We start from the raw sequence: 24338 nt of genomic DNA, 5'->3' as shown, positions 1-24338 counted from the left end.
ACTGCACACTTTTGGACTGTGGGAGGGCACCTGGAGGAAACCTACGCAGACACGGGGAGAATGTGCAAACTCCACACAGAGTCACCTGAGGCGGGAATTGAACCCGGGTCTCTGGCGCTGTGAGGCAGCAGTGCTAACCACTGTGCCATCGTGCCGCCCTTGGGAATCACAGGAAGGAAAACTGATCTGACCTCTGATGCTTTGACTATTAGGATAGGTTCGTCAGGACTTGTCAGAATAGGTGTCATCTCTCCGCTGAAATTTTGCTTAAAGTGAGTATAGAAGGCATTGAGACGATCTGGGAGGAATATGTCATTGTCTGCTATCTTGCACTGTCTCTTTTTAGAACCTGTGATGTCATTCAGTCTTTGCCATAGTCGCTGGGTGTCTGGGTCTCTAGTTTGGATCGGAATTGGTCCTTGGCGGTCTTAATGGCTCTCCGAAGATCATACTTGGAATCCTTATATTTGAGTGGGTCTCCTGATCTGAAGGCTTCACGCCTGGTTTTTAGCAGGTTCTGTATGTTTTGATTCATCCAGGGTTTCCTGTTGGGGAACACCCGGATTGACTTCCGTGGTATGCAGTCCTCCACACACTTGCCGATAAAGTCTGTGACGGTGGTGGTGTACTTATTCAAGGTACCTGCGGACTGTTTGAACATGGCCCAATCAGCCGATTCCAGACAGCACCGGAGTTGATCCTCTGCCTCCTCCGACCAGCACTGGACCTGTATCCGTGAGGGGGTCTCCTGCTTGAGCTTTTGCCGGTAAGCAGGAATAAGAAACACAGCATTGTGATCGGAGTTCCTGAATTGAGGGCAGGGGATGGAGTGGTAGGCATCCTTCACAGTGGTGTAGCATGGTCTAAAATATTCAGGCCCCTGGTGGGGCAGGTAATGTTCTGCTGGTACTTGGGCAACACCTTCCTTAGATTGGCTTGATTGAAGTCGCCAGTTACAATAAACAGGGCCTCGGGGTGTTCTGTCTCCAGGGTGTTCATGGTGGAGTACAGCACATCCAGAGCTTCCTCAACCTTTGCTTGTGGTGGTATGTACACAGCAGTTAGTATAGCAGCTGTAAATTCTCGTGGTAGATAGAAGGGGCGGCATTTGATGTTGAGGAATTCAAGGTTTGGGGAGCAATGGCTGCCCAGGTTTGCAATGCCTGTGCACCACAAGTTGTTCATGAAAAAGCAAACCCCTCCACCCTTTGTCTTACCTGAGGACGCTGTACGGTCCATACGATGGATAGAAAAATGATTAGCCTGAAGTTCACAGTCAGGAATAGATGGGTTGAGCCAGGTTTCCGTGAAGCAGAGTGCACAGCAGTCCCGCAGTTCACGCTGGAAGCTGTGATCTGCATTCATCCATCTTGTTCTCCAGAGATTGTACGTTTGGTAGGAATAAGCTAGGAAGGGGGGTCTTGCAATGGCGACTGAGGAAATGGAGGAATGGAATAGAGTCCTTATTTATTTTCCTGATGTATATTGCAGTTTACCCTGCTGTTTGTCAAATGGTGTACTTTTGTGTTTTAGTAAATTTCAATAATGTGATTTTTATGGCCAACTCCAACCTCAAAAATGAAAGTGAATTCAGCATTTTTCAATCATTCATGGGATATGGGCACATTGGTAAGGTCAGCATTTGGTGCCAAATCTGTTTTGGTCCTGAGATGGTGGTCAGTCATTGTAGTCTGTGTAGTGAAGATACTGTTAAGTAATAAATTCCAAGATTTTGATCTTGCGGCTATAATGAAGCAGCAATATATTTCCAAATCAGCACAGTGTGAATCTTGGTCCTGGAGGAGCTTCCAAGTGATGATCTCTTTAGTCTAGTGTTTTTGTTTTTCTAGACAATAGCTTTTGAGACTTGCAAGGTATCCCAGAACATTTAGTAAGTTGCTATTTGGTCATACAGCGCCGAAGAGGCCCTTTAGCCCATCAGGTCTGAGCTGACTTATCAGCACTTTGCCCATAGCCTTGAATGTTCTGACATTCCTGTCAACCTTGTTCATGCCCCTCATAATCTTATACACCTCATTCTGGTCCCATTCTCGGTTTACTGTGCTCTGAAGAAAACAATATGAGCTGGTGCAGCCTCTCTTCATGGTTGAACTGCTCCAACCCAGGCAACATCCTGGTGAATCTCATCTGTACCCCTCCAGTGCAATCACATCCTTTCTATAGTGTGGTGTCCAGAACTGCATACAGTACTCCAGCTGTGGCCCAGCCAAAGTTTTATACAGCTCCAACAACCTCCATGCTCTTATTACTTTTTGGTTGTCCCACTGCTACCACATTGAATGGGTTCAGGCACTGAGGGTTAAGATGATGGATGGGGACTACAGTCAAATAGGCAACCTCATCCTGAATAGTGTTGAACTTCCTGCATGTTGTTAAAATTGCATTCATCTGGGCAAAGGGAGAGTATTTTGTGTGGTTCATTGTAAAGTACAAGAGACAATAAATCATCATTCATTCCTGGAGTTCAACATGGATAAATGCGAAGTGATGCATTTTGGAAGGTTGAACTTGAATGCTGAATATAGGATTAAACACAAAATTCTTGGCAGTGTGGAGGAACAGAGGGATCTTGGTGTTCAAATGCATAGATCCCTCAAAGTTGCCACCCAAGTGAATAGGGTTTTTAAGAAAGCATATGGTGTTTTGGCTTTCATAAACTCAATCCCCTGTTAAAGAGCCGTGAGGTTTTGCTGCAACTTTACAAGACCCTGGTCAGACCAAACTTAGAATAATGTGTCCAGTTCTGGTTGCCCTATTATAGGAAAGATGGGGGGCTTTAGAGAGGGTGCAAAGAAGGTTTACCAGGATGCTGCTGGAGCATTGTCTTATGAAGAGTGGTTGACTAAGCTCGGACTTTTCTTTCTGGAGAGAAGGAGGAAGAGAGGTGACCTGATCGAGGTATACAAGGTAATGAGAGCCATGGTCAATAGCCAGAGACTTTTTTCCCAGGGCAGGATTGACTGGCACGAGGGGTCATTGTTTTAAGATATTAGGAAGAAGGTATAGAGAAAACGTCAGAGCTAGGTTCTTTACGCAGAGAGTTGTGAATGCATGGAATGTGTTGTCAGTGGTGGTGGTGGAAGCAGAGTCATTAGGGACATTTAAGTGACTGCTGGACATGCACATGAACAGCAGTGAATTGAGGGGTGTGTAGGTTCGGTATTTTATTTTAGATTAGGAATAATCCTTGGCACAACATCGTGGGCCGAAGGGACTGTTCTGTGCTATACTTTTCTATGTCAGTGTTGTATTCAAATTATCATGTATGTTTGTTTGTTTTCTTAGAAGTTAAGGATATAGGGTTGGTCATTTAGAACTTAGATGAGAAGATAACAAGTGAGTGGTGAGTTTTTGTGGAATACTTGGCCACAGAAAGTGGTTGTGGCTAAAACATTGAATGTTTTCAAGAAGGAGTTAGATATAGTTCTTGGGGCTATAGGGATGAAAGGGTATGGGGAAAAAGTGGGAACTAGTACTGAGTTGGATGATCAACTATGGTCATGTTGGATAGCCTACACCTGTTCCTATTTTCTACGTTTCAATGTGTTGCAATGCTCCCCACATGAGTGTAGCTTCAACAATACTCAAGAAGCTTGACACCATCCAGGACAAAGCAGCCCACTTGAATGCACTCCATCACATTCAGTCCCTCCACCATCAACACTCAGTAGCAGCAGTGTGTACCCATCTACCAGATACCTTGCAGAAATTCACCAAGGCTTCTTATACAGCACCTTCCAAACTCATAGTCACAACCATCTAGAAGGACAAGGACAACAAATACATGGAATGAACACCCTCACCTTCAAAATTCTGCCCTCCCCCCAAGCTACCCACCATTCTAAGTCAAGATCCTGGAGCTCTCTCCCTAACAGCATTATACTTACAGCAAATGGACTACAAAGTCCGCTCATCCATTTTCTTAAGGGCAGTTAGAGATGGCCAATAAATGTTGATCCAGCCAGTAACACCCATATTTTAGGAATGAATAAAACAAAACATGTACACTGTCAGTGTATTGCTGACAAAAGAACAAAGTTTATTACTCAAAAGCAATTACAATTTGATAATTTGAATGAATGATGATGATTTATTGCCACTTGTACTCCACAGTTAACAACATGGTAAAATACAGTAAAAAGCTTCAACTGTTGCCATAACCAAATTCCATTTGAATACCTTAAGAATAAAAAGGCAAAGCTGAAACTGTCTCTACTGTGAATCCGGAGACCTGTGCCCGCCGACCAATGACACCAGCGCCACCACCTGCGCAGGACCCGTCAACATCAGAGTTACCACTCTTCAGACACCACCTCTTCATCACTGGGCCCACCCAACCAATGGGCTGCCGATTCCAGGTCCCATGCAACCCGAGTCTCCAACTCCGCTGCTGCTACCACCTCATCAATAACCAGGAGACCCTGGCTCTGGTCCTAACACAACCAAGAACTGCCACCACCAGGATTTTCCGCTCTGAGCCTACCACAACCAGGGGTTTGTGGCTCTGCTGCTGCCGCCTCACTGATGCCTGGAGTTCCTACTCCTAGCATGCCACACCATGGCTTCTTCAGCCCTGCCTCACCAAAGACTGGAATCCCTGCTCTGGGCCCACTACAACCAGGAGTCCCTAGCTCCACTAAAGTAGCTGTGCTGAAGCTGCCACCTCGCCCATGCCTTGAGTCCTCGCTCTGGGCATACCACACTGCTGCCACTTGCCAACGCCCGGAATCCCTGCTCTGGTCCCACTACAACTAGGAGTCCCGCCTTGCCAAGAATCCTACTCTGACCCTCTCCTCTTTGATGTTGTCCCCTCCATCACCACCGAAGGGAAGAAGACGAAGTAAAAGACAAAAAGAGTCAGAAAAGAAGTGAAGAAGTGGCTGCCATGCTGGTGCCATCATCTTGGTAATTCACGTTGCTAAATAATAAAAAAAAAAGTACGATAAACCATCATTGCAACTTTAATTCATTACTTTTTGTTTGCAAACCAACACCAAGTTAGTATTAGTTGCATTTTATACTTTTGGTTTTGTTTTACACTACATACTTGATTTTTTGCAATAAGTATCCTATAAGGCACCTATCAAATGCTATCTAAAGATCATGTAAACCACAGTGACTGCATTCCTTTATTTATCTGTTTGGATGTAGGTTCTATGAACCATTGGTAAAACATGGCTTATCCTCAAAACAAATATCCATTGGTTGCTTCTCACTGTTAGTGCATCTTTAAGTGCTCATTAACTTTTGTCTCAAATGATGGTTTTTCAGAATTTCCCAGAGGAAAAAACAAGCATAGAAAAACTGGGTTAAATGGGTTAACTTTTCTGCTGGAGTCTCCTATTGTTCATAAGTAGAATTGAACTACCCTTTGTATTGTTACATAATCTTAGGTGACAGAATAGATAATACAGTTGATTTAGATGCTATTGGCTAAAGGAGATGAAATCAGCTGTTTACATTCCTATAAAATTCTGTCATTTTTGTTGTAATGTACATGTGTGTCAGCATCAAATACAATATCCTTATAATGGCACTAACTGCAGCCTCATAAAGTTCAATCTCGTATCAAAAACTACATTGTCAAGTTAGGAGCAGAATTTGTTAATGCTATTGACATTTACTCCTCCATGCTTCAACAGCTGAAATGTTATTTAAAAGGAACAGCTTCATAATGCCAGTTGCTTGGTTGTGCAGACCTTGAATATTGCTGAAAAAAGTTTTTTTTTTTTGCTGAAGCTTTTTGATTTACATTCATCAGGCCAATGCAAAAGTGCCAAATTTCAAAAAAAATCACAGCAGTTTATATATGGGAAAACTGTGCTGATTAGTTGCCACGTTGACTCTGATTAACCACAGCATTGTCATGGGGAAAGCAACTAGGGACCATTAAGTCCCCAACTCCAAGTGATACAAAAATGAAGACACAAATGTTAAAACATATTCCTTTTTCTTTTAAGCAGAGAATGTGTTCCTGCTTATGAATGTATGTTGTTTTGAGCATCCATGAATGAGCTTATGATACAGTGGTATGTCCCTACCTCTGGACCAGAAAGTTCTAACAATAAGGGGTAGGCCTTTTAGGACATATATGAAGAGAGATTTCTTCACATAGGAGGTGGTGATCCTGTAGAATTCTCTGGCATAGAAACTCGAAGCCAAAACATTGAAGATTTTCAAGTAAGATATCGATATGGTTCTTGTAACTAAAGGGATCAAAAGATATAAGGTGAAAGCAGGAATACGGTACTGAATTGTATAATCAGCCATGATCCTACTAATGAATGGAGCAGGGTTGAAGGGCCTACATCTGCTCCTGTACTCTATGTTTCAGGTATGAGTCCTACCTACCAGAGGTGTGACATAACATATCTGAACAGATTGATTGAAAATAATTAAGCAAGCCATACTACAAGCTTGACTAATTTACCTTAATTTGGTTATTAGTGTAACTGTTAAATTGCTCAGGCTTGCTCACCCTCCCAATCAGGAAAGGCCATATTTTTCTACCTGAAAAGTATCCCTTCTGCTTCAAATTATTCTGGAATGGCAAAGTTTTATAAGAAAATGAACAACAGATTAAGCAAGATGTTTCATGCTGTAATATGCAGTGGCTACATTAGTGGTATTTTCGACTAACTATGAGGTCATCAGTCCAAAAAGATTGTGTCTCCCACAGAGTTGAATAACACAGTGCATCAGTTTTAGTACTGGTATGATGACAGGCTGTAAGTGAGAACAGTTAGTTGATTGTATCAAACAGCATCAGCATTATCCTTTAGTTATTAATAAAAGGCAGATATTCAACCAGCTTGCACAAGCAAACCCTAAAGCATAAACTTACAACTTGGAGCAGACACTTACTGTGAAATGAATGAAAATTGACTTTGGTATACACTTTGTGTTATAAATGGAGGTAGTTTATTTTCTGTCTCTTCCCTTAGGGAAAGGAAAATCTCTGCAAGACAACTGATTTTGACCATCAGTTGGAAAGCAGCCCTTATGATGATCTGACCGGGATATTTCCAATAAATTATGAACCAGCTGCATTCACTGCAAAGGATTCAGGGAAACTACAAGTATTGATAGATCTTTTGGCAAACATTCATGAACAGAATTCGGCTGAAAGGTAGGGAAAGGCTTCAACATTTGAATTGTACAACATTTCAGTTGTACGGAACCGAACAGCACTGCTTTTTTTTAAGAACAAGTATATTTTCCTTTTCTCCTTGATTTAAAAAATTCAAAAGATTATCTCCTAAAATCATTGCTTTGATAATATTTCATAACTTGCCAGAGAATGAAAATAACTTGATTATCTGACTGTTTGTTAATATATAATGGAATTTTACAGCACAGGAGTAAGCCATTCAACTTATTGTGCCTGCGCCAGATCCCTGAAATAATTTTCTTTTCATTCTGTAATGAGATAGAATTTCCATGGAGTTTCCCTGACCACCCATTGTAACTTTTAGACAAGATGAATGGAAACTCTGGAAAAGATATATACAAATAAATGGCAAATGAAGTTCAACACAGATAAATGTGAATTAGTATCTTTTTTTGTAGGTGTAGAGAGGTAAGTTGTTCATCTGAATGTGCAAGTCCAGGTAGCGTAGAGGGACAAATGGACTTTGGAGTGCAAATGCACCAATAATTAAAGGTGCACTACAAATCAAGGTGATAAGAAAAGTAAACCAAGCACTAGACTTTATTTCTAAAGAGAGAGAATTAAAAATTCAAAGTTATGCTAAAGAGAAATAGAACCACCGGAGAGGATGCAGAGAAGATGTAGAAGGATGTGAAGGTAAAGTAAGTGAATGAGCTATAATTTTTGTGGATCATATAAACTAGGCATGAAGGCAAGTGGTGAGGATCTCTCAAAAGAATCTAGAAAGGGATGTAGACAGGTTAAGTGGGTGGGCATGATTTGGCACTTAATTTGTGGAAGTTGAATGTGTGACTGCTTTGATTGTACATGATGCACATATTGAAGCAGTACTTGTCCAAATACAATGACATCCAGAATTGGGCTGACAAATGGCAAGTAACATTGGTGCCAAGCATTGACTGTCTCCAATAAGACAGAAACTAACCATCATCTCTTGATGCTCAGTGGCATTACCATTGCTAAATCCCCCACCATTGACATCCTGGGGGTTACTATTGACCAGAAACTGAACTGGAATAGCTGTATAACTACTGTGGCTACAAGAGCAGGTTAGAGACTAGCGTTAACTCACCCAAGCTCTTTCAATAACACCTTCCAACCTGCAACTTTTGCCATCTCAAATCCATGCAACATTCTGATCAGCAGCCATTCAGCCCATTGTCTCTCTCTTGTATCAACTCTTTAATGAGCATTATGACTTAGTACCATTCACATGCCTTTTCCCTAATCCCTTGCACAATGGGTTTATGCTGCACAGAGGTGGCACAGTGGCTCAGTAGTTAGCACTGCTGCTTCACAGCGCCTGGGACACTGGTTCGATTCCCATCTCGGGCAACTGTGTGTGGCGTTTGCACATTCTCCCCATGTCTGTGTGGGTTTCCTCCAGGTGCTCCGGCTTCCTCCCAAAGTCCAAAGATGTGCAGGTTAGGTGAGTTGGCCATGCTAAATTGCCCATAGTGTTATGTGCTCTAGTCAGAGGGAAATAGGTCTGGGTGGGTTACTCTTCGGAGGGTCGGTGTGGACTTGTTGGGTGAAATGGCCTGCTTCCACATTATAGGGAACCTAATCCAATTGGGTGATTGTTTCTATTCAAACAATGCCAATTTAGTGATTTGTATCTAAATCATTCAGGTGCATTGCTATTCTACTTAGAGTAATTGAGTCCATGCTGACTTGTCAACATTAATCTCATTTGTCTAGCACTTGGCCTGAATGTTATGACATTTCAAGTGCTCATCAACATTTATAAAGGTTGTGAGGTTCTTGCCTCTGCTGCTCTCCCAGGGAGTGTATTCCAGATTCCCACTGCCCTCTGGCTAAAACTTATTTTCTTCAAATCCCTTAAAAAACTAGAATCACAGAACCCCAACACCACTCAGCCTGTCAAGTCCACACTGACTCTCTAAAGAGAATCCCATCTAGACTCACCCACCTACCCTATCCCTGTAACCCTGCATTTCCCATCCAACCTGTACATCCTTGAACACTATGGGCAATTTAGCAAGGCTAATCCACCTAAGCTGCACATCTTTGGACCAGAGCTCCCAGAGGGAACCCACACAGATACGGGGCGAATCTGCAAACTCCACACAGACAGTCGCCTGAGGCTGGAATTGAATCCTGGTATCTGCTGCAGTGCTAACCACTGAGCTATTGTACCTCCTGCTTTTCACCTTAAAAGATATGCCTCTTCGTCATCTCCTTCAACTAAGGGGAACAGCTTCTTCCTATCCACCCTGACCTTGCTCTTCAAAATCTTATAAACCTCAATCAAGTCTCTCCTCAACCTCTCTTCATAGTTAAACTGCTGCAATCCATGCAACATTCTGGTGAATATCCCAATACAATCCCATTCAGTAAAATCACATCCTTCTCAAAGTGTGATGACCAGAACTGCATACTGTATTGCAGCTTTGGCCTAACCAAAGGATAGCTCCAACATAACCTCTCTGGTCTGATAATCCGTATTTGGAGTAATAAAGGCAAGTGTCCCTCATGCTGTCTTAATGACCTATTAGCTTGTCCTATTGCCTACAGGTATCTATAAACAAGCATCCCAAAATCCCCCTGTTCCTTTTCCTTGTGTCCTGCTGCTCATTATCTTGTTCCGTTGTTCTCTCTTGTCGTGTTTTCTTTTAACTTGTTTTAATGTCTTATCAGTTTGCTTCGCTTTCTTATTTTTGTTTCCAAAGTGTATCATCTCATATTTTTCTGCTTTAATCTTCATTAAATATCTATTTGTCAAATATATTCCTTTGTCTGTATATTCTATATAAGATAACTATACTAACTTCTGTTCTGAAAACTACCACTAGATTAACTTTGTAGCCTCTGAATCTTTAGTTGTGGAGTTGAGTCCCTTGTCAGGATTTGACTAGATTGACCTTCCATGAATTATTAAGACAGTATTGCATTGTTGGAGTTGCCATCTTTCAGATGTGATTCCTAATTTTAAAACTTGCCCCACTGATGGCTGAATCTTTAGCTGTCCAGGTCCTAAGCTCTGGAATTCCATCCTCCCTAAACCTCTTTGCCTGTCCTCTTCCCTTTATTCCTAAAACCTACTGCTTGACTAATCTGTAAGCCATCTGACTTACCATCTATTTATTAGATTAGATTAGATTAGATTACTTACAGTGTGGAAACAGGCCCTTCGGCCCAACAAGTCCACACCGACCCGCCGAAGCGCAACCCACCCATACCCCTACATTTACCCCTTACCAAACACTACGGGCAATTTAGCATGGCCAATTTACCTGACCTGCACATCTTTGGATTGTGGGAGGAAACCGGAGCACCCGGAGGAAACCCACGCAGACACGGGGAGAACGTGCAAACTCCACACAGTCAGTCGCCGGAGGCGGGAATTGAACCCGGATCTCTGGCGCTGTGAGGCAGCAATGCTAACCACTGTGCCACCGTGCCGCCCATTTATGTGGCTTGGAATCATATTTTGTTTTATATTGCCTATGTGAAGCATCTTGAAATGTTTTATTATTTTAAAGATGCTTTATGAATGCAAGTTATTGTTAAAACATTAGAAAATTTGTCCTTCACCCTGTCGCATCAGCATTCTTCCCTCGAATAATTGTTGTGAGCAAGAGCAGATTACGTGGGCATTCAAATCGTTACAACTCATTTGCATTGTGCATATTGGCAGCTGTATTTGCCTGCATAAAAATGTTGACTTTATTTCTGAAGTAAGCTATTGGTCATGAAAGGTACAATATGAAAAACACATTTGTTTTTGTTATTTTTTTCCTTTTCGTCAACACGCTATCCATCCTGCCACTTTCCCTTTAATCTTTAATTTCCCTTTAATCAGCAAGTTTCCTCTGTGGCATGTCATTATATAAAGAAGTAATACATTTGTTAGACAAATGTGTGCTTTTACAAATCTTCCAACTGTATTTAATAAATCTGCGGCATTTTTAAACAGCAATTTTATTCTTTTTTTATTTTACTGCTGCTATTGAATAGATTGGTCCATGTTTTTCTGATTAATTGCTTTCCTATTTTGATAAGAGGTGCTGCATTTGCTGGAGGACATAAATAAACAGAAATACATTGAGAGATTCAATTGTTGCCTTAGGCTCTGAGAATAAAATTCAACCAGTACTGTGATTAAATTAGATTACTTACAGTGTGGAAACATGCCTTTCGGCCCAACAAGTCCACACCGACCCGCCGAAGCGCAACCCTCCCATACCCCTACACCTAACACTACAGGCAATTTAGCATGGCCAATTCACCTGACCTGCACATCTTTTTGGATTGTGGGAGGAAACTGGAGCACCCGGAGGAAACCCACGCAGACACAGGGAGAATGTGCAAACTCCACACACAGTCGCCTGAGGCGGGAATTGAACCCGGGTCTCTGGCGATGTAAGGCAGCAGTGCTAACCACTGTGCCGCCCTTAAATCATACCATCTTTTTTCAATTAAAATCTGATGTAACTTATTTAAAATTTAGATTTGGCATAATTGTTTACTGTTATTTTACTTTTATTCTGAGTCTGTTTTGTTAGACACCACACCTTTAAGTTTCCAATCATGTAACCTTTGACTCGCAACTCCTCATACTTTTTTCAGCTGACAATTTGCTAATCTTGACGCCCTTAATATCATAAAACCATCATCCCGAGCATTCTCCCACTTACTTTGTAGTCTTAAGTCCAAAGGACACATATGAATGCCTGTGGTTTAACTGAATTTCTTAAAACACCATTGAAGCTTACTTTTGATTCATAACAATTCAAGGTTGAACCTGGAATGCACCAATAACTTTCCGTTTTTTTTTTCCACAACAAGCAGACTTCTTGGACTACTCTCATCAATTCCAACAAAAGGTGGATATTCTTATCACAAACATAAGACCATTCTCTGCTACTTCCTTTGCTTCCCCTAGTCCATTGGGCCAAACATTTCCTAATATTTCCTTCTGCTCTAACTCTAAACTCCTAATTTTCTTCAGTAACTATCCCATCCCTCAGCTGTCTCCAAGTGGATCTTGAGGCCCACCTTCTGTTTCTCTATCCCTATTCCTATCAAACTATTGAGCACCTAATTTCGATTGGAAAATTTAGAAATTTCAATTTCGAAATCATATTAGCAATTCTCTCTTCTCAAGTACTGTATCCCTTTGCTTTAAATCTAATGTCATTACCTCTCTGCTCAAAAACCTACCCTGGATACCATTGTCCTTACAAACTACTACATTATCTCCAGTCACCTTTTTCTCTCAAATATGTTGTCACCTTCCAAATCTATGCTCATTTTTCCTATAATTTTGTATTTGAATCTATCCAGTATGATTTCTGCCACTGAACTGAAGCTCTCTTATGAAAGACACACATGTAATTCTATTTGACTGTCCCTGTAATAACATTTTCCAACATGATGCCACTACCAAACATGTCTTCCCTTTTGCTCCCCTTTCAGCATTCCAAAAGGACCATTTCCTCAGCAACATCCTGGTACCTCCTCAGTCATCTGAACACACTTTTCCCCATTCCCACAGCACCTTTCCATGCAAGCGTAGGAAATGCAACACCTTTTATCCCCTCTCTTTTCACTATCCCAGTCACCAAGGTATAGACATAACTCAACCTCTCTTTCAGAGGGCTGACATGGGCTCGATAGCCTGAATGATCTGTGTAGTTACAATTCTAGAATTTAATCTCTACCTTTCACAAGTTCTGTTTTTCCTCTTCCTAGCTCGCCTCACACCCACCTCCACATCCCTGCGTTTAGACTTGATTTTGTTAATTCTAATTTTTTCCCATTCATCACTGCACAGATGAATATTTTTATGCCTTGATATATCCCGTGGCTGCAGCATTATAAATATTTTTAATCAGTGACACAGTTGGGACATTTTGCTACATTAAATGCAAGTTGTAAGGGATCTTGTAGTGCAGTTATAGTCCCTACCTCTGCGCTCGAAGGTCTGGGTTCAAGTCCCATCTGCTCACATGCCATAACATGCCTACACAGATTGAGTTAAATATTTTTATACATGCACATTGTTGTTTGTAATGTTGATTTATTTCCTTGAAATGTATTCAAGGTAATAATTTGATAGAGAGTTTGTGTACATCTTTGGTTAAAAAAATTATAGTGAAGTTGAGATGTAGATAAACTAGCCACATGAGGGAGCTGAGTGGACATCTTAGCTGAATAATGGCTTGAATCATCCAAGTGCAGCAATCATTGTCAGATTGCTGCCTTTGTACCCAAATTTTCAGTGTCCATCTGTCACATTCCTGGGCTGACATTCCATGCTAGAGGCCTTAGAAATGTACATTGTACCTTTTGATTCAGCAAGCCATCCCCTTTTGTTACCAGAATATTAGGTTGTAGATTCATTAATTTACTCTCATGTTGAATAATTGTGAGACATTTAAACAGTTCTTACTCGTGTTAGTGAGTTTGTGTATTTCAGGTGAGTAGGTTAAGATGATGGGAGTGTGTGATAAGATAGTTGGGTGACATGATGGGTGAGGTGACCGTGTGTATTGGTCAAGTTTGGTGGAAGGTTGAGTTGATTAGGATTTGGAGGAAAAGGAATGCGCGGGTCTGAGGTGGGTGGGAATGTGGAGTTGGTAGAGATGTGTGGTCAGGTTGGGTGTCCATGGGGGTTGCGGTGGGCATGCTGGTTTTATAGTAAGCCGACTTAGTTATTTTTATGTTTTTGGAGGTTTCCAAATGCCACTGGAAATTTAAAATTCTGGAGACAGCAAGATCTGAGCCTTTGACTCTATTTGTACCAATGTAAATTCAACTAAAAATTCATCCAGTCAGATTATTCTCTGTACAAAATGTTTGTTCAAATAAAAGTCAAGGAAAAATAAAATAAGGATTATATAAGACAGATAGATTTCGATGTGGTCCCAGTGACATTACGACCTCTATAAAATGAAGTCATGGAGTCATACAGCATGGAGACCGACCCTTCGGTCCAACCAGACCATGCCGAACGTAATCCCAAACTAAACTAGTCCCACTTGCCTGCTCCTGGCCCATATCTCTCCAAATTCTTTCTATTCATGTTAATGTCACAACAAGGTGTAGAGGGTGGGTGATTGGCTACAGAAGCCGCTTTCAGTAGTGGCAGCATTTTCTTTAGTTAGCACATAACCATCACATTTCAATTAAACTGTTAACCAGATTGAAAATAAAAGAGTGCCAGTTTCAAGGATCTTGTTAGTGAGTATGAATTTTTTTATCTTTTATATCTTAGATATATAAGAAAACATAGTCTCAAACATTCAGGGCACAACACTGGTAATCATATGAAGAGAAGAGGATGGCAGGGTGTCTGTGGACTGGAAAATAAAGGCAATTTAAAGCTTTTTAAAGTCCTTGGGTTACCTGTGTGAAATCTGAACTGTTCAGCTGTTATCCTGACCCCACTGGACACTCCTGTCATTCCCTGCCTTTGGAGATGACTTGACAATCTACCCATCCCGTGCCTATCCCCCATCACTGTGCATGACTGAACCACTTCCCTAAGACCAATCTGTCAAATAACCTTAAACATACATTCACCCAGCAGCTGTTCTTCCCCCCCTCCCCCTTTACCCAACTGCAACTTGCCAGTCTATCCCAGCTACCTGCTATACCAGCCCCATACCTGTGTTACATACTTAATACTTTCGCAGGAGCTGTCAGAGTGTCTGGCTGAGCTGCTAGACATTTTAAAACACTTACTGCTGCAATAGGGGTGATTTTGACGATGATCCTTCCCTACTCGCTGCGAGGATTCCTAAATCGGTCTCCCCCGAAGTTTAACAGGCAGCTCCTGTCCAAGAAATTTAGAAATAAGTCATGTGTATTTTTTTTTAATCTGATGGTTGGAAACAGAGTTTTTGACCCTGATTAGTATTTTGGGGACTTCAGCTAGAAATTGTCCTTATTAACTGATGGTTTTGTAAGTTTGGCTAAACCTAGTCAAGTGATCACAGCAGCAATTTTATATAAGTATTTATCCTCACTAAAACCATTTTTAGTCCATGGAGATCTTGGGTATTAAAATCTAATAATGGAAGTCAGATATTGTTAATTAATATTTAACCAGTATCATAACATTAAAAGTTCTTATTCAGGATTGTATTTCTCTCTAAAAGTTCACACTTGCACAAATTCGTTGTACTATGTTTGTAAATGAAAGGTAGTGACAGCACACCATTGCTTAAACGTTTATTTTAACTTTATTGCAGAGTTGTGCTGGTTTCAAATTATACTCAGACATTAGATGTACTGCAAGAAATGTGCAAGTGTTTTGGGTATAGCTATACCCGACTGGATGGACAAACCGCAGTCAGCCACCGACAAAACATTGTGGATTCATTTAATAACAAACACAGCCAGACTTTCATCTTCCTGCTCAGCTCAAAGGCTGGCGGAGTTGGATTAAATCTAATTGGAGCATCTCGGTTGGTTCTGTATGATATCGATTGGAATCCTGCAAATGATGTTCAGGTAACTTGACAAGAAATATACACAGAATGCTCTTGTAATAAATACTACATAAACTCACTAATTTTTGAGGCTAAAACTATTTTTAATTAATAGTGTGCTAACGGTTCATGACGTTCAGCTTTTGTTTTAGTTATAATTAATCATTCCGAGGTAAAGATATAATCCACTTTTTTTATAAATGATGATTAGATTACTTAGTGTGGAAACAGGCCCTTCAGCCCAACACGTCCACACCTACCCTCCAAAGAGCAACCCTACATTTACCCCTTCACCTGACACTACAGGCAATTTAGCATGGCCAATTCACATAACCTGCACATCTTTGTACTGTGGGAGGAAACTGGAGCACCCAGAGGAAACCCATGCAGATGGGGAGAATGTGCAAACTCCACACAGACAGTTGCTCAAGACGGGAATTGAACCCGGGTCCCTGACGCTGTGAGGTAGCAGTGCTAACCACTGTACCACTGCCTGTATTTTACACGCCAAACCTAAACTTTGGAGTAGATTGTCAGAAAGTTGTCAGGTTTCCTAGTGGCTTTTGACCGGAAACTTGCTCCCCGTAATCAGAGACAGAAAGACTTCGTGTCATAGAACATAGAACAGTGCAATATAGGAATGGGCCTTCCGGCCCAGTGTCATGCCAAACCTGATGTTAGATTAAACTAAGCCCTTCAACCTGCCCTTGGTCCCTCCATTCCTTGCATATTCATGTGCTTATCTAAAAATCTCTTAAACACCACTATCATATCTGCCTCCACCACCACCCCGGCAGTGAGTTCCAGACTCCTACCACTCTCTTTGTTTAAAAAAAAAATGCCCTTCACACCTCATTTGACCTTTCCTCCTCTCATCTTAAATGCATGCCCCCTAATATTAGATACATCAACTCTGTGGGAAAAAGATTCTGATCGTCAACTAAATTATGCATCTCATAATTTTATAAATTTCTGTGAAGTCTCCCCTCGGCCTCTGCCGCTCCAGAGAAAACAATCCGAGTTTTTCTAGACTTTGGTTATAGCTCATACCTTCTAATCTAGGCAGCCTCTTCTGCACCCTGTCTAAAGCCTCCATGTCCTTTTGTCCTTTTTTTCACTTGCAAGCACGGAGTCTTGCAAGTTGTTCTCATCTGTTACCTTAAGAGTGCACTAGGACACCAGACTAGCACCCAATACTAGAGTGCACACACTAGAAGTACAGTTTTTTTTTAAGCCCGCTCTTGTGTCTTTTGGCAGGAATACATATCTTTTGTCCAGTTTGCTTTCCTTTGCCAGTCAGTACGTTTCCAGTCGAGGATGTAACTCACTGGAGATGCTTCAGGTTTTTGCATTGTATCTCTTTCTCTAAAGTGTCTTTCTCAAATATCTCGACAACCTTCCAGGTGCTATGTTCCCCCTAACTTTGTGTTCATCTGTGCCAACTTCTGACGTCCATGCACGTCAGTGACTTCTGAAATTGGAATTCAATGCTTTGAAGGGTGTGACATGCTATTTGGGGTGCATGTGCACTCAGTGAGGCTGCGTAGCTGTTCACCTTAGACGGATAGTTGTCCAGTTGTCCATGGTTTCTCTTGAGCTTCTCTTAACTGACAGAAATGTTTTCAGTCGGCCACTGAATTGTATTCTCAACCATCTTTGGCCTACATGTCCTTTTTATTAAAACAACTCATTTTACTTCAAAGCTTAATATGTCTGGAAGTAATCCATGACTATGGTGAATTATCGTGACATCCTTAGCCCTGAAACAATTATATTAAATACTTTCTTCATCCTCTCCAAACCTTCCCAAAGTAAGATGTCCAGATTCTGATGCAATATCAACTGAGGCCAAATTGGTGTGTATGAAGATTTAACATAAATTCCTGGCTTTTGTACTCCATTTCTAAAGCTTATAGTTCCGTGTACTTTGTTAACCTGCCCTGGTACCTTCAATGATTTGTGCCCAAACACATCAAACCTTTCTATTCATCGATTCCCTTGGCACAATTTACTGAGCATTATTTTCCTCATTCTTACACTTAACCTCATCTCTGACGTCTGATTTGATTTATTGTCACAATCGAACAAAACGCAGAATATAGTGATCCAGCTACAGAGAAGGTGCAAAGGTCCTAATATATGGGAGATCAGTTCATAAGTCTGATAACATAAGTTTTTTTTAGTATAGTTCCAAACTTCATGTCCTGGCATGACCAAAACTGGAAAAGAGTCTATGTTGCAGCACTAGAATCACACTTGCTAGTATAGAAGACTAATCACGATCTAACAGAATCGCAGACTAAGCTTGATGGACTGAGCAGCCACCTCCTTCTCCTGGTTTCCTATGTACAGTATTTGTGCCAGATGTCCAAATGAACACCTCATTTAGTGTCATTATCCTGCCTTCTCTCAGTTCCTTTTCATTCACAATCTATTTTCGTTTTAAATGCCTTGATTGAACTTGCTAAAGTGGAGATTGATGCATTGATCCCACTATCTCTCATATCCTAAGAAAGCCTTTGAGCTAATTTTGCCAGTACCCACTACTACCAGTACAAAGTATCAGTGCACACGCCGTATGATTGAAGGCTGCTGTTCTTTGCAAACATTAATTTTATATGCTTCTATTCCTCAAGGCTATGGCTAGAGTATGGAGAGATGGTCAAAAGAGATCTGTACATATTTACAGACTACTAACAACAGGTTTGTTTTGATGCCTTATTCCATATTTGATAATTATTAAAATTACCACTTTTAACTGCAATTTGAGTATTGATGTCCCCTCAAATGTCAGCTGAAAGTTTACAGACTTAAATGCTAAATTGGAAAATTAGATATTCTTTTAAATTGTCTCTAAATAACCTGAACATAATGGTTTTTCTGCTAAGCAACAGATATAACCATTTTTAAAGATTTTATTGCATGAAACAATGATGCGAAGTATTGCAGAATCTGTGATGATGGAAAGCATGGGTTTAGTCTGTCAGATAAGTGGTATACTAGTCTCAGGAGCAGAGTAACCATCACAAGTAATTACAGTGGTTTTAGGAGTAAGATCACAAGCTGGATCTGTTGACAAGGTTACAAGCCATACAATGAGCATAACTGACTGGTTGTCAGAAATCATTTGATAAGAGCTTGAGCCAAGAGGCATAGGTTCAAGTCTTACCTGCTCCAGAGGAGTATAATAATATCACTAAACAAGGAGAAAAATCAGCCCAACTGTGTGTTCCTACTTGATATCCTGTTTTCCCATTTGTCACTGTTCAGTGTTGATAGCGATATAAGAGCAGTCCAAGATTGTGATATTACCCTATTGAAATAACTCTTCAGAAGCCAGCATTCCATCATCAGTCATCCTTTATTTACAAATGCAAAACCTTTGACAATAGCGCTGCCTCCCACTGAGTCAGGCATTCCAGAGGCTTAATATCCCTAACGTTCTTCCTTTTATTGTCAGCCAATTCTCCCCAGTTGGACCAGATTAACAGCCCTATGAGGGAATTCATATTTTATGAGGTCCAGCTGGCTGACTTCATTACAATAGCTACATCCCTTCCCCTCCGAATCCACGGACACAGTGCAGTTGATTCCTTTGAGAACCTCCAAGAGTGTCAGGTTCATTGGGTCAGGTTCCTCCAAATTGGAATCCAACACGGGAGGCATGTAACAAATGGGAACTCGCCTCTTGTGCCTCCACAGACTTTCATTCCCCTCTTAGAGAGGCAGAAGCTTTGAGGCGGCTACTTCCGTCATGTCTGTCTCTGATTCAGAGACCTTGACAATGTTTGATGGAGAGGTGATTCACCAGGTCCCTGAAGCATTTCTGAAGGCTCCAAGGGGCAGGGCCAGTTTTGCTCCTGAGCAGTCTGCAAATTTGCGGCTTTCAAATGGTTCACATGCTTATTCAGGACAATTGCACCTACCTGAACTTCATACGTCATTGGTCCTGATTTCGCGTTGTATGCATGGCCATTTACACGATTCCCGTACCAAACGTTGACCCCATATCAAAATGTTTCTCCGGCTTGGTAGAGTCTTGGATTCAGCATTGGAGTTCCTGATGCTATTTCACCTTGCTGCCCCTCTCCCAGGTCCAGGAAGATCAGACTGGTGTACAGTCCTCTACCCATTAGCACCTGTGCCAGTGCTTTGCCTGTATTTGCAAGTGGTGTTGTGGTCCTAGAATCAAGCAAAGTATTTAATGAGGCTATTGGCTGTTTTGTAAGTCCACCTTTAAAGTTTGGACTGCTCTTTCTGCCAAGCCATTGGCTGATGGGTAGTATGGAACAGTTCTAATATGATGAATCATGTTGAACTTTAAGAAGTACTGAAGTCCCTGCTGGTAAATGATGGCCTGTTTATAACAAATACTTCCAGAATTCCGTGTGTCACAGAAGAGGAGTGTAACTTTTCTGTTGTCACTCCAGTATTTGATGAATGGACTCCATGCATATCCAAACACTTAGAATGGGCATCTACAATAACTAAAAACATTGAACCCATGAAAGGACCTTCGCAATTGACATGCAACAAGAGTCCAAGGTTTACCCAGCCATTCCCACGGATGTGGGGAAGCTACTGGCAGTAATCTTTTTCATTGTGGGCACTCTGGACACCTCCCTACCAACACAACAATGTCTGCATCCAAGCCTGGCCACCAGATATAATTTCTAGCCAGCATCTTCATTTTGGTGAAGTTCAGCCAATATTTGTTGGCAACCTTTACTTGGGACAATCACTCTTGCTTCCCCTAACAAAATGCCATCCTCTACTGCGAGCTGGTCTCTCTGGGTCCAAAAAAAGGTTTAATTCTAGCTGCAGTGGTCCTTTGGTTTCCCCTATTAATACCAGTTGTTCAGTTGGAAAGGATTGGATTTTTCTGTGTGCAAATTCTGATGTTGTTAACTGTGATGGGCAGTGTGTCCAATAAATTCATTTTCATGACCAGCTCTTCTATTGGGGGTACGATACTGGCATATTTGCCATGAATAGCAGTTCAGTGCATCTGTATTCGCTCCTTGGCCTCCCAGACAGTGTTCTAATTTGTAATTATAAGCACTTAACATTAGGGCCCGATGCTATGAGCAGCGATACCTTATCTTCTTTAAGCACACTAAGTAGGAGTTTATGGTCCATGATTATTACAAATCTTCGCCCATAGAGGCATTGGTGAAACTTTCTGACTCCAAATATGATCATTGATCATTCTTTTTCTACTTGGGCATTCTGCATTAATCAAAGTCTTGGATTTTGAGAGTTCCTATTGAGAATTCCTCTCCAGTTGGTCAGCTGTTTCTTTACTTCATCGAAAGCTAGGGTCTTTCCAAGAGAGCTTTTCCAAAGCTGACCCTTTTTTAGGAGTTGATGCATTGGTGCTGGATAGGTTAGGATAGATGCCAGATTACTTTACTTTACTTTCTTACAGTGTGGAAACAGGCCCTTCGGCCCAACAAGTCCACACTGACCCGCCGAAGCGCACCCACCCAGACCCATTCCCCTACATTTACCCCTGCACCTAACACTACGGGCAATTTAGCATGGCCAATTCACCTAACCTGCACATTTTTGGACTGTGGGAGGAAACCGGAGCACCTGGAGGAAACCCACGCAGACACAGGGAGAATGTGCAAACTCCACACAATCAGCCGCCTGAGGCGGGAATTGAACTATGTGATTGTGTATGAACTTTCTATAATAATTAACCAGACCCAGAAATGACTTGGGCTCCTGGACAGACATGTGGGCCAGGTCACCTTTGATCGCCCTCACTTTATCTTGCAATGGTCTTGTTGACCCTGTAGCCCAGGAGGTCACTTGGGGCCTGGAACACATGTTCCCTTCATAGGCATATTTCTAACTCGGAAAAACTCCTTAAAATGATATCAAAGTTCTTAAAGTGTTCCTTAATAGTTTTCCCTGTCATCTAGATAAATAGCGACATGAGGTAGACCTTGCAAAATGCTCCCGGTCGTCAGCTGAAATATTGAACATTTGATGATATGCCAAACGGTAGTCTGGTATATTGGCACAAGCCTTTATGGGTATTAATTGTAGCATACTTCTGAGAATCCTGTTGTATATGTAAGTATGGCTCATGTCAAGCTTTGTGAAGGACAAACTTCCTGCCAACTTTGCGTAGGAATCCTCTATCTGAGGGATTGGATATTTATCCAACTGCGAGAAACAGTTTACTCTTTATTTAAAATCCCAAACTCATCGCCACTGAAATAACTCTTCAGAGGTTGGCATCCTGTCACCAAACACCCTTTATTTACAAATGCATAACCTTTGGCGTTAGCATGGCATCTCACTGTCTCAGACATTCCTCTGGCTCAATATCTCTGGCATTCATCCTTTTATGTCTGTCAGGGGTCCCTGATTGGGCAGATTAACAGCCTCAATCAGGGAATTCATATTCTGTGAAGTCCAACTGGCTGACCTTATTACAATCACTACATCCATAAAACCTAAAAGACCTACAATGCTCCCTACCTTGATTCGAGAGTTAAGTGGGCAAGAAGATAATGGTTGATCCATGATCTAGCGTTCAAGAAATGACCAAATGCAAATGGCATCCATGTCAACATCTTTAAGTGTTTCACTGAATTGAAATTGGTGAGGATACAGAAAAAAAGCAAAGCTGTCATCGAAGAATGTAATTACCAAAAGAACCTGTACTCACCAGTTATGCAATAATTTAGCTTTTATAAATTTTCCCAAACTGTTTTCATACTAGTAAGATCCTCCTTCAAATTACTGTTTCTTGCCAATAATCCACTGAATTCTGTTGAGTATGTGCCTTTATTATAACTAGGTTGACTTTTAACATTATTTTGGATAACCCAAGAAAGAGGACGGGAAAACCTTGTGGCTATAAGAGCTGCTTTTTTTTTAGGTATTTTAGGTGTTGGAGGGGATTTCCTTGAATTCCAGAAGTAGCAATTACTGTTTTATCAATTGTTGTATTGCTTTGGGACTTTGGGGAAAAAGACCAACAATGGCACTTTTAAAAGGAGAAATTACAGATAAAACGTAGTGAGCACACAGTCAGTAAGGGAGAGAGAGAGAGAAAGAAATCTGACACAGCAGTGAATGTACACAGTTACTACCTTTGCCGTTTGAGTTCATGTATCTCTTGACATCGGAATGCGTTTAGGAAAAATTAACAAACAGCGAAATTCACAGTTGAGCTTGGAGGAACCTGTGTGGGAGATCTCACAGCACAGGAACTGATAAGTGCACAGTTTTTAACATGTAACCTTGCTGTAAGTTGACAGTAGTGAGTAGAGTGGTTTCTTGATTATATATTTTATTGAGAGCTGTTTGTTGATTAAATTTTAAAAATATAAACCACAAGTAATAAGTTAGCCTTGTTACTAGCCAGGGTTTCTTTTTAGCACTTTCAGAGCAAAATGACGGTGCTATTTTCTGGGTCTGTAGCTTGTGAAGGAGCAAAGATGTCCTTTAGTAGAGTGATTTGCTCTTCCTGTCAGATGTGAGAGTTTAGGGAGAGTTTCCATGTTACTGATGATCATGTCTGCCGGGAGTGTATTTGGTTGCAAATCCTATCAGATCGCATGGATCGGTTGGAGTGGCAGTTAGAGGCAATGATGAATTTACAAGAACTAGGGGTGTGATGGATGGTAGTTAGGGGAAGGGAGAAAAGACACAAATATAGTGAGGTATATGGGTTAACTCCAGGAAAGGTAGATGGGGTAGGCAGGTAGTGCATGAATCTTCTGTGGCTATTCCCATTTCAAACAAGTATGCTGTTTTGGAAAATGTAGGGGGTGATGGACTCTCAAGGGAATGTAGCACGACCAACCAAGTTTCTGGTATTGAATGTTATGAGAGGTATGTCGGGTTCCAAGAGATCGATTGTGATAGGAGACTCTCTAGTCAAAGGCACAGACAGACATTTCAGTGGCCAGCAGCTACAAATCACAATGGTGTGTTGCCTCTCTGGTGCCAGGATCAAGGATATCTTAGCGAGGGTACAGAATGTTGAGAGGGACCATTTGGAGGTCATTGTACACATTGGAACTAACAACATAAGAAGGGAAAAGGATGAGATTCTGAATATAGAAAGTTAGGCAGGAATTTAAAAAAGGAAGTCCTCGAGGGTAGTAATATCTAGATTACTACTGGTGCTACGAGTTAGTGAGTGTAGGAATAGAAGGATAGAGCAGATGAATGCGTGGCTGAGGAACTGGTGCTGGGGGGGAGGGGTTCACATTTTTGGGTCATTGGCATCTTTTCTGGGGTAGAAGTGACCTGTACAAGAAGGATAGCTAGCACCTGAATTGGAAGAGGACTAATATGCTGTCAGGGACATTCGCTAGAGCTGCTCGGGAGGAATTAAATTAGCAATGTTGGTGGGGTGGGGAGTGGAACCAGGGAAATAGTGAGGAAAGAGATCAATCTGAGACTGGTACGGTTGGGAAAGGGAACGGGTCAAATAGTCAGGGCTGGCAGGGACAAAGCAGAGAACAAGGTAGGACTGCTAAATTAAACTGTATTTACTTCAATGCAAGAGGCTGAACAGGGAAGGCAGATGAACTCAGGGCATGGTTAGGAACGTGGGACTGGGATATCATAGCAATTTCGGAAACATAGCTAAGGGATGGATAGGATTGGCAGCTTAATATTCTAGGCTACAAATGTGATAGGAAGGATAGAAA

The 24338-nt window shown here is 41.4% G+C and overlaps 2 protein-coding genes across 2 annotated transcripts in view; one reads left to right on the top strand and one right to left on the bottom strand.

The window, feature by feature from the left end:
• rnf41l (ring finger protein 41, like) overlaps nucleotides 1–24338 on the bottom strand; it is a 389670-nt gene that overhangs the window by 224612 nt on the left and 140720 nt on the right. The gene's annotated exons all lie outside the window — the stretch shown is intronic.
• rad54b (RAD54 homolog B) overlaps nucleotides 1–24338 on the top strand; it is a 210860-nt gene that overhangs the window by 171068 nt on the left and 15454 nt on the right. Inside the window, exons 10-12 of the mRNA XM_043688055.2 lie at nucleotides 6966–7150; nucleotides 15415–15676; nucleotides 18291–18357. Coding sequence (XP_043543990.1) covers nucleotides 6966–7150; nucleotides 15415–15676; nucleotides 18291–18357 — 514 coding nt within the window. The remainder of the gene's footprint in view (nucleotides 1–6965; nucleotides 7151–15414; nucleotides 15677–18290; nucleotides 18358–24338) is intronic.

This window comes from Chiloscyllium plagiosum, unplaced genomic scaffold (assembly GCF_037043375.1).
Source record: "Chiloscyllium plagiosum isolate Xiang-an unplaced genomic scaffold, Cpla_swu_hap1 HiC_scaffold_4, whole genome shotgun sequence".
NCBI classification, from domain to species: Eukaryota; Metazoa; Chordata; class Chondrichthyes; order Orectolobiformes; family Hemiscylliidae; genus Chiloscyllium; species Chiloscyllium plagiosum.
Note: the sequence above shows the minus strand (reverse complement) of the source record. Positions and strands in the feature narration are given on the sequence as shown.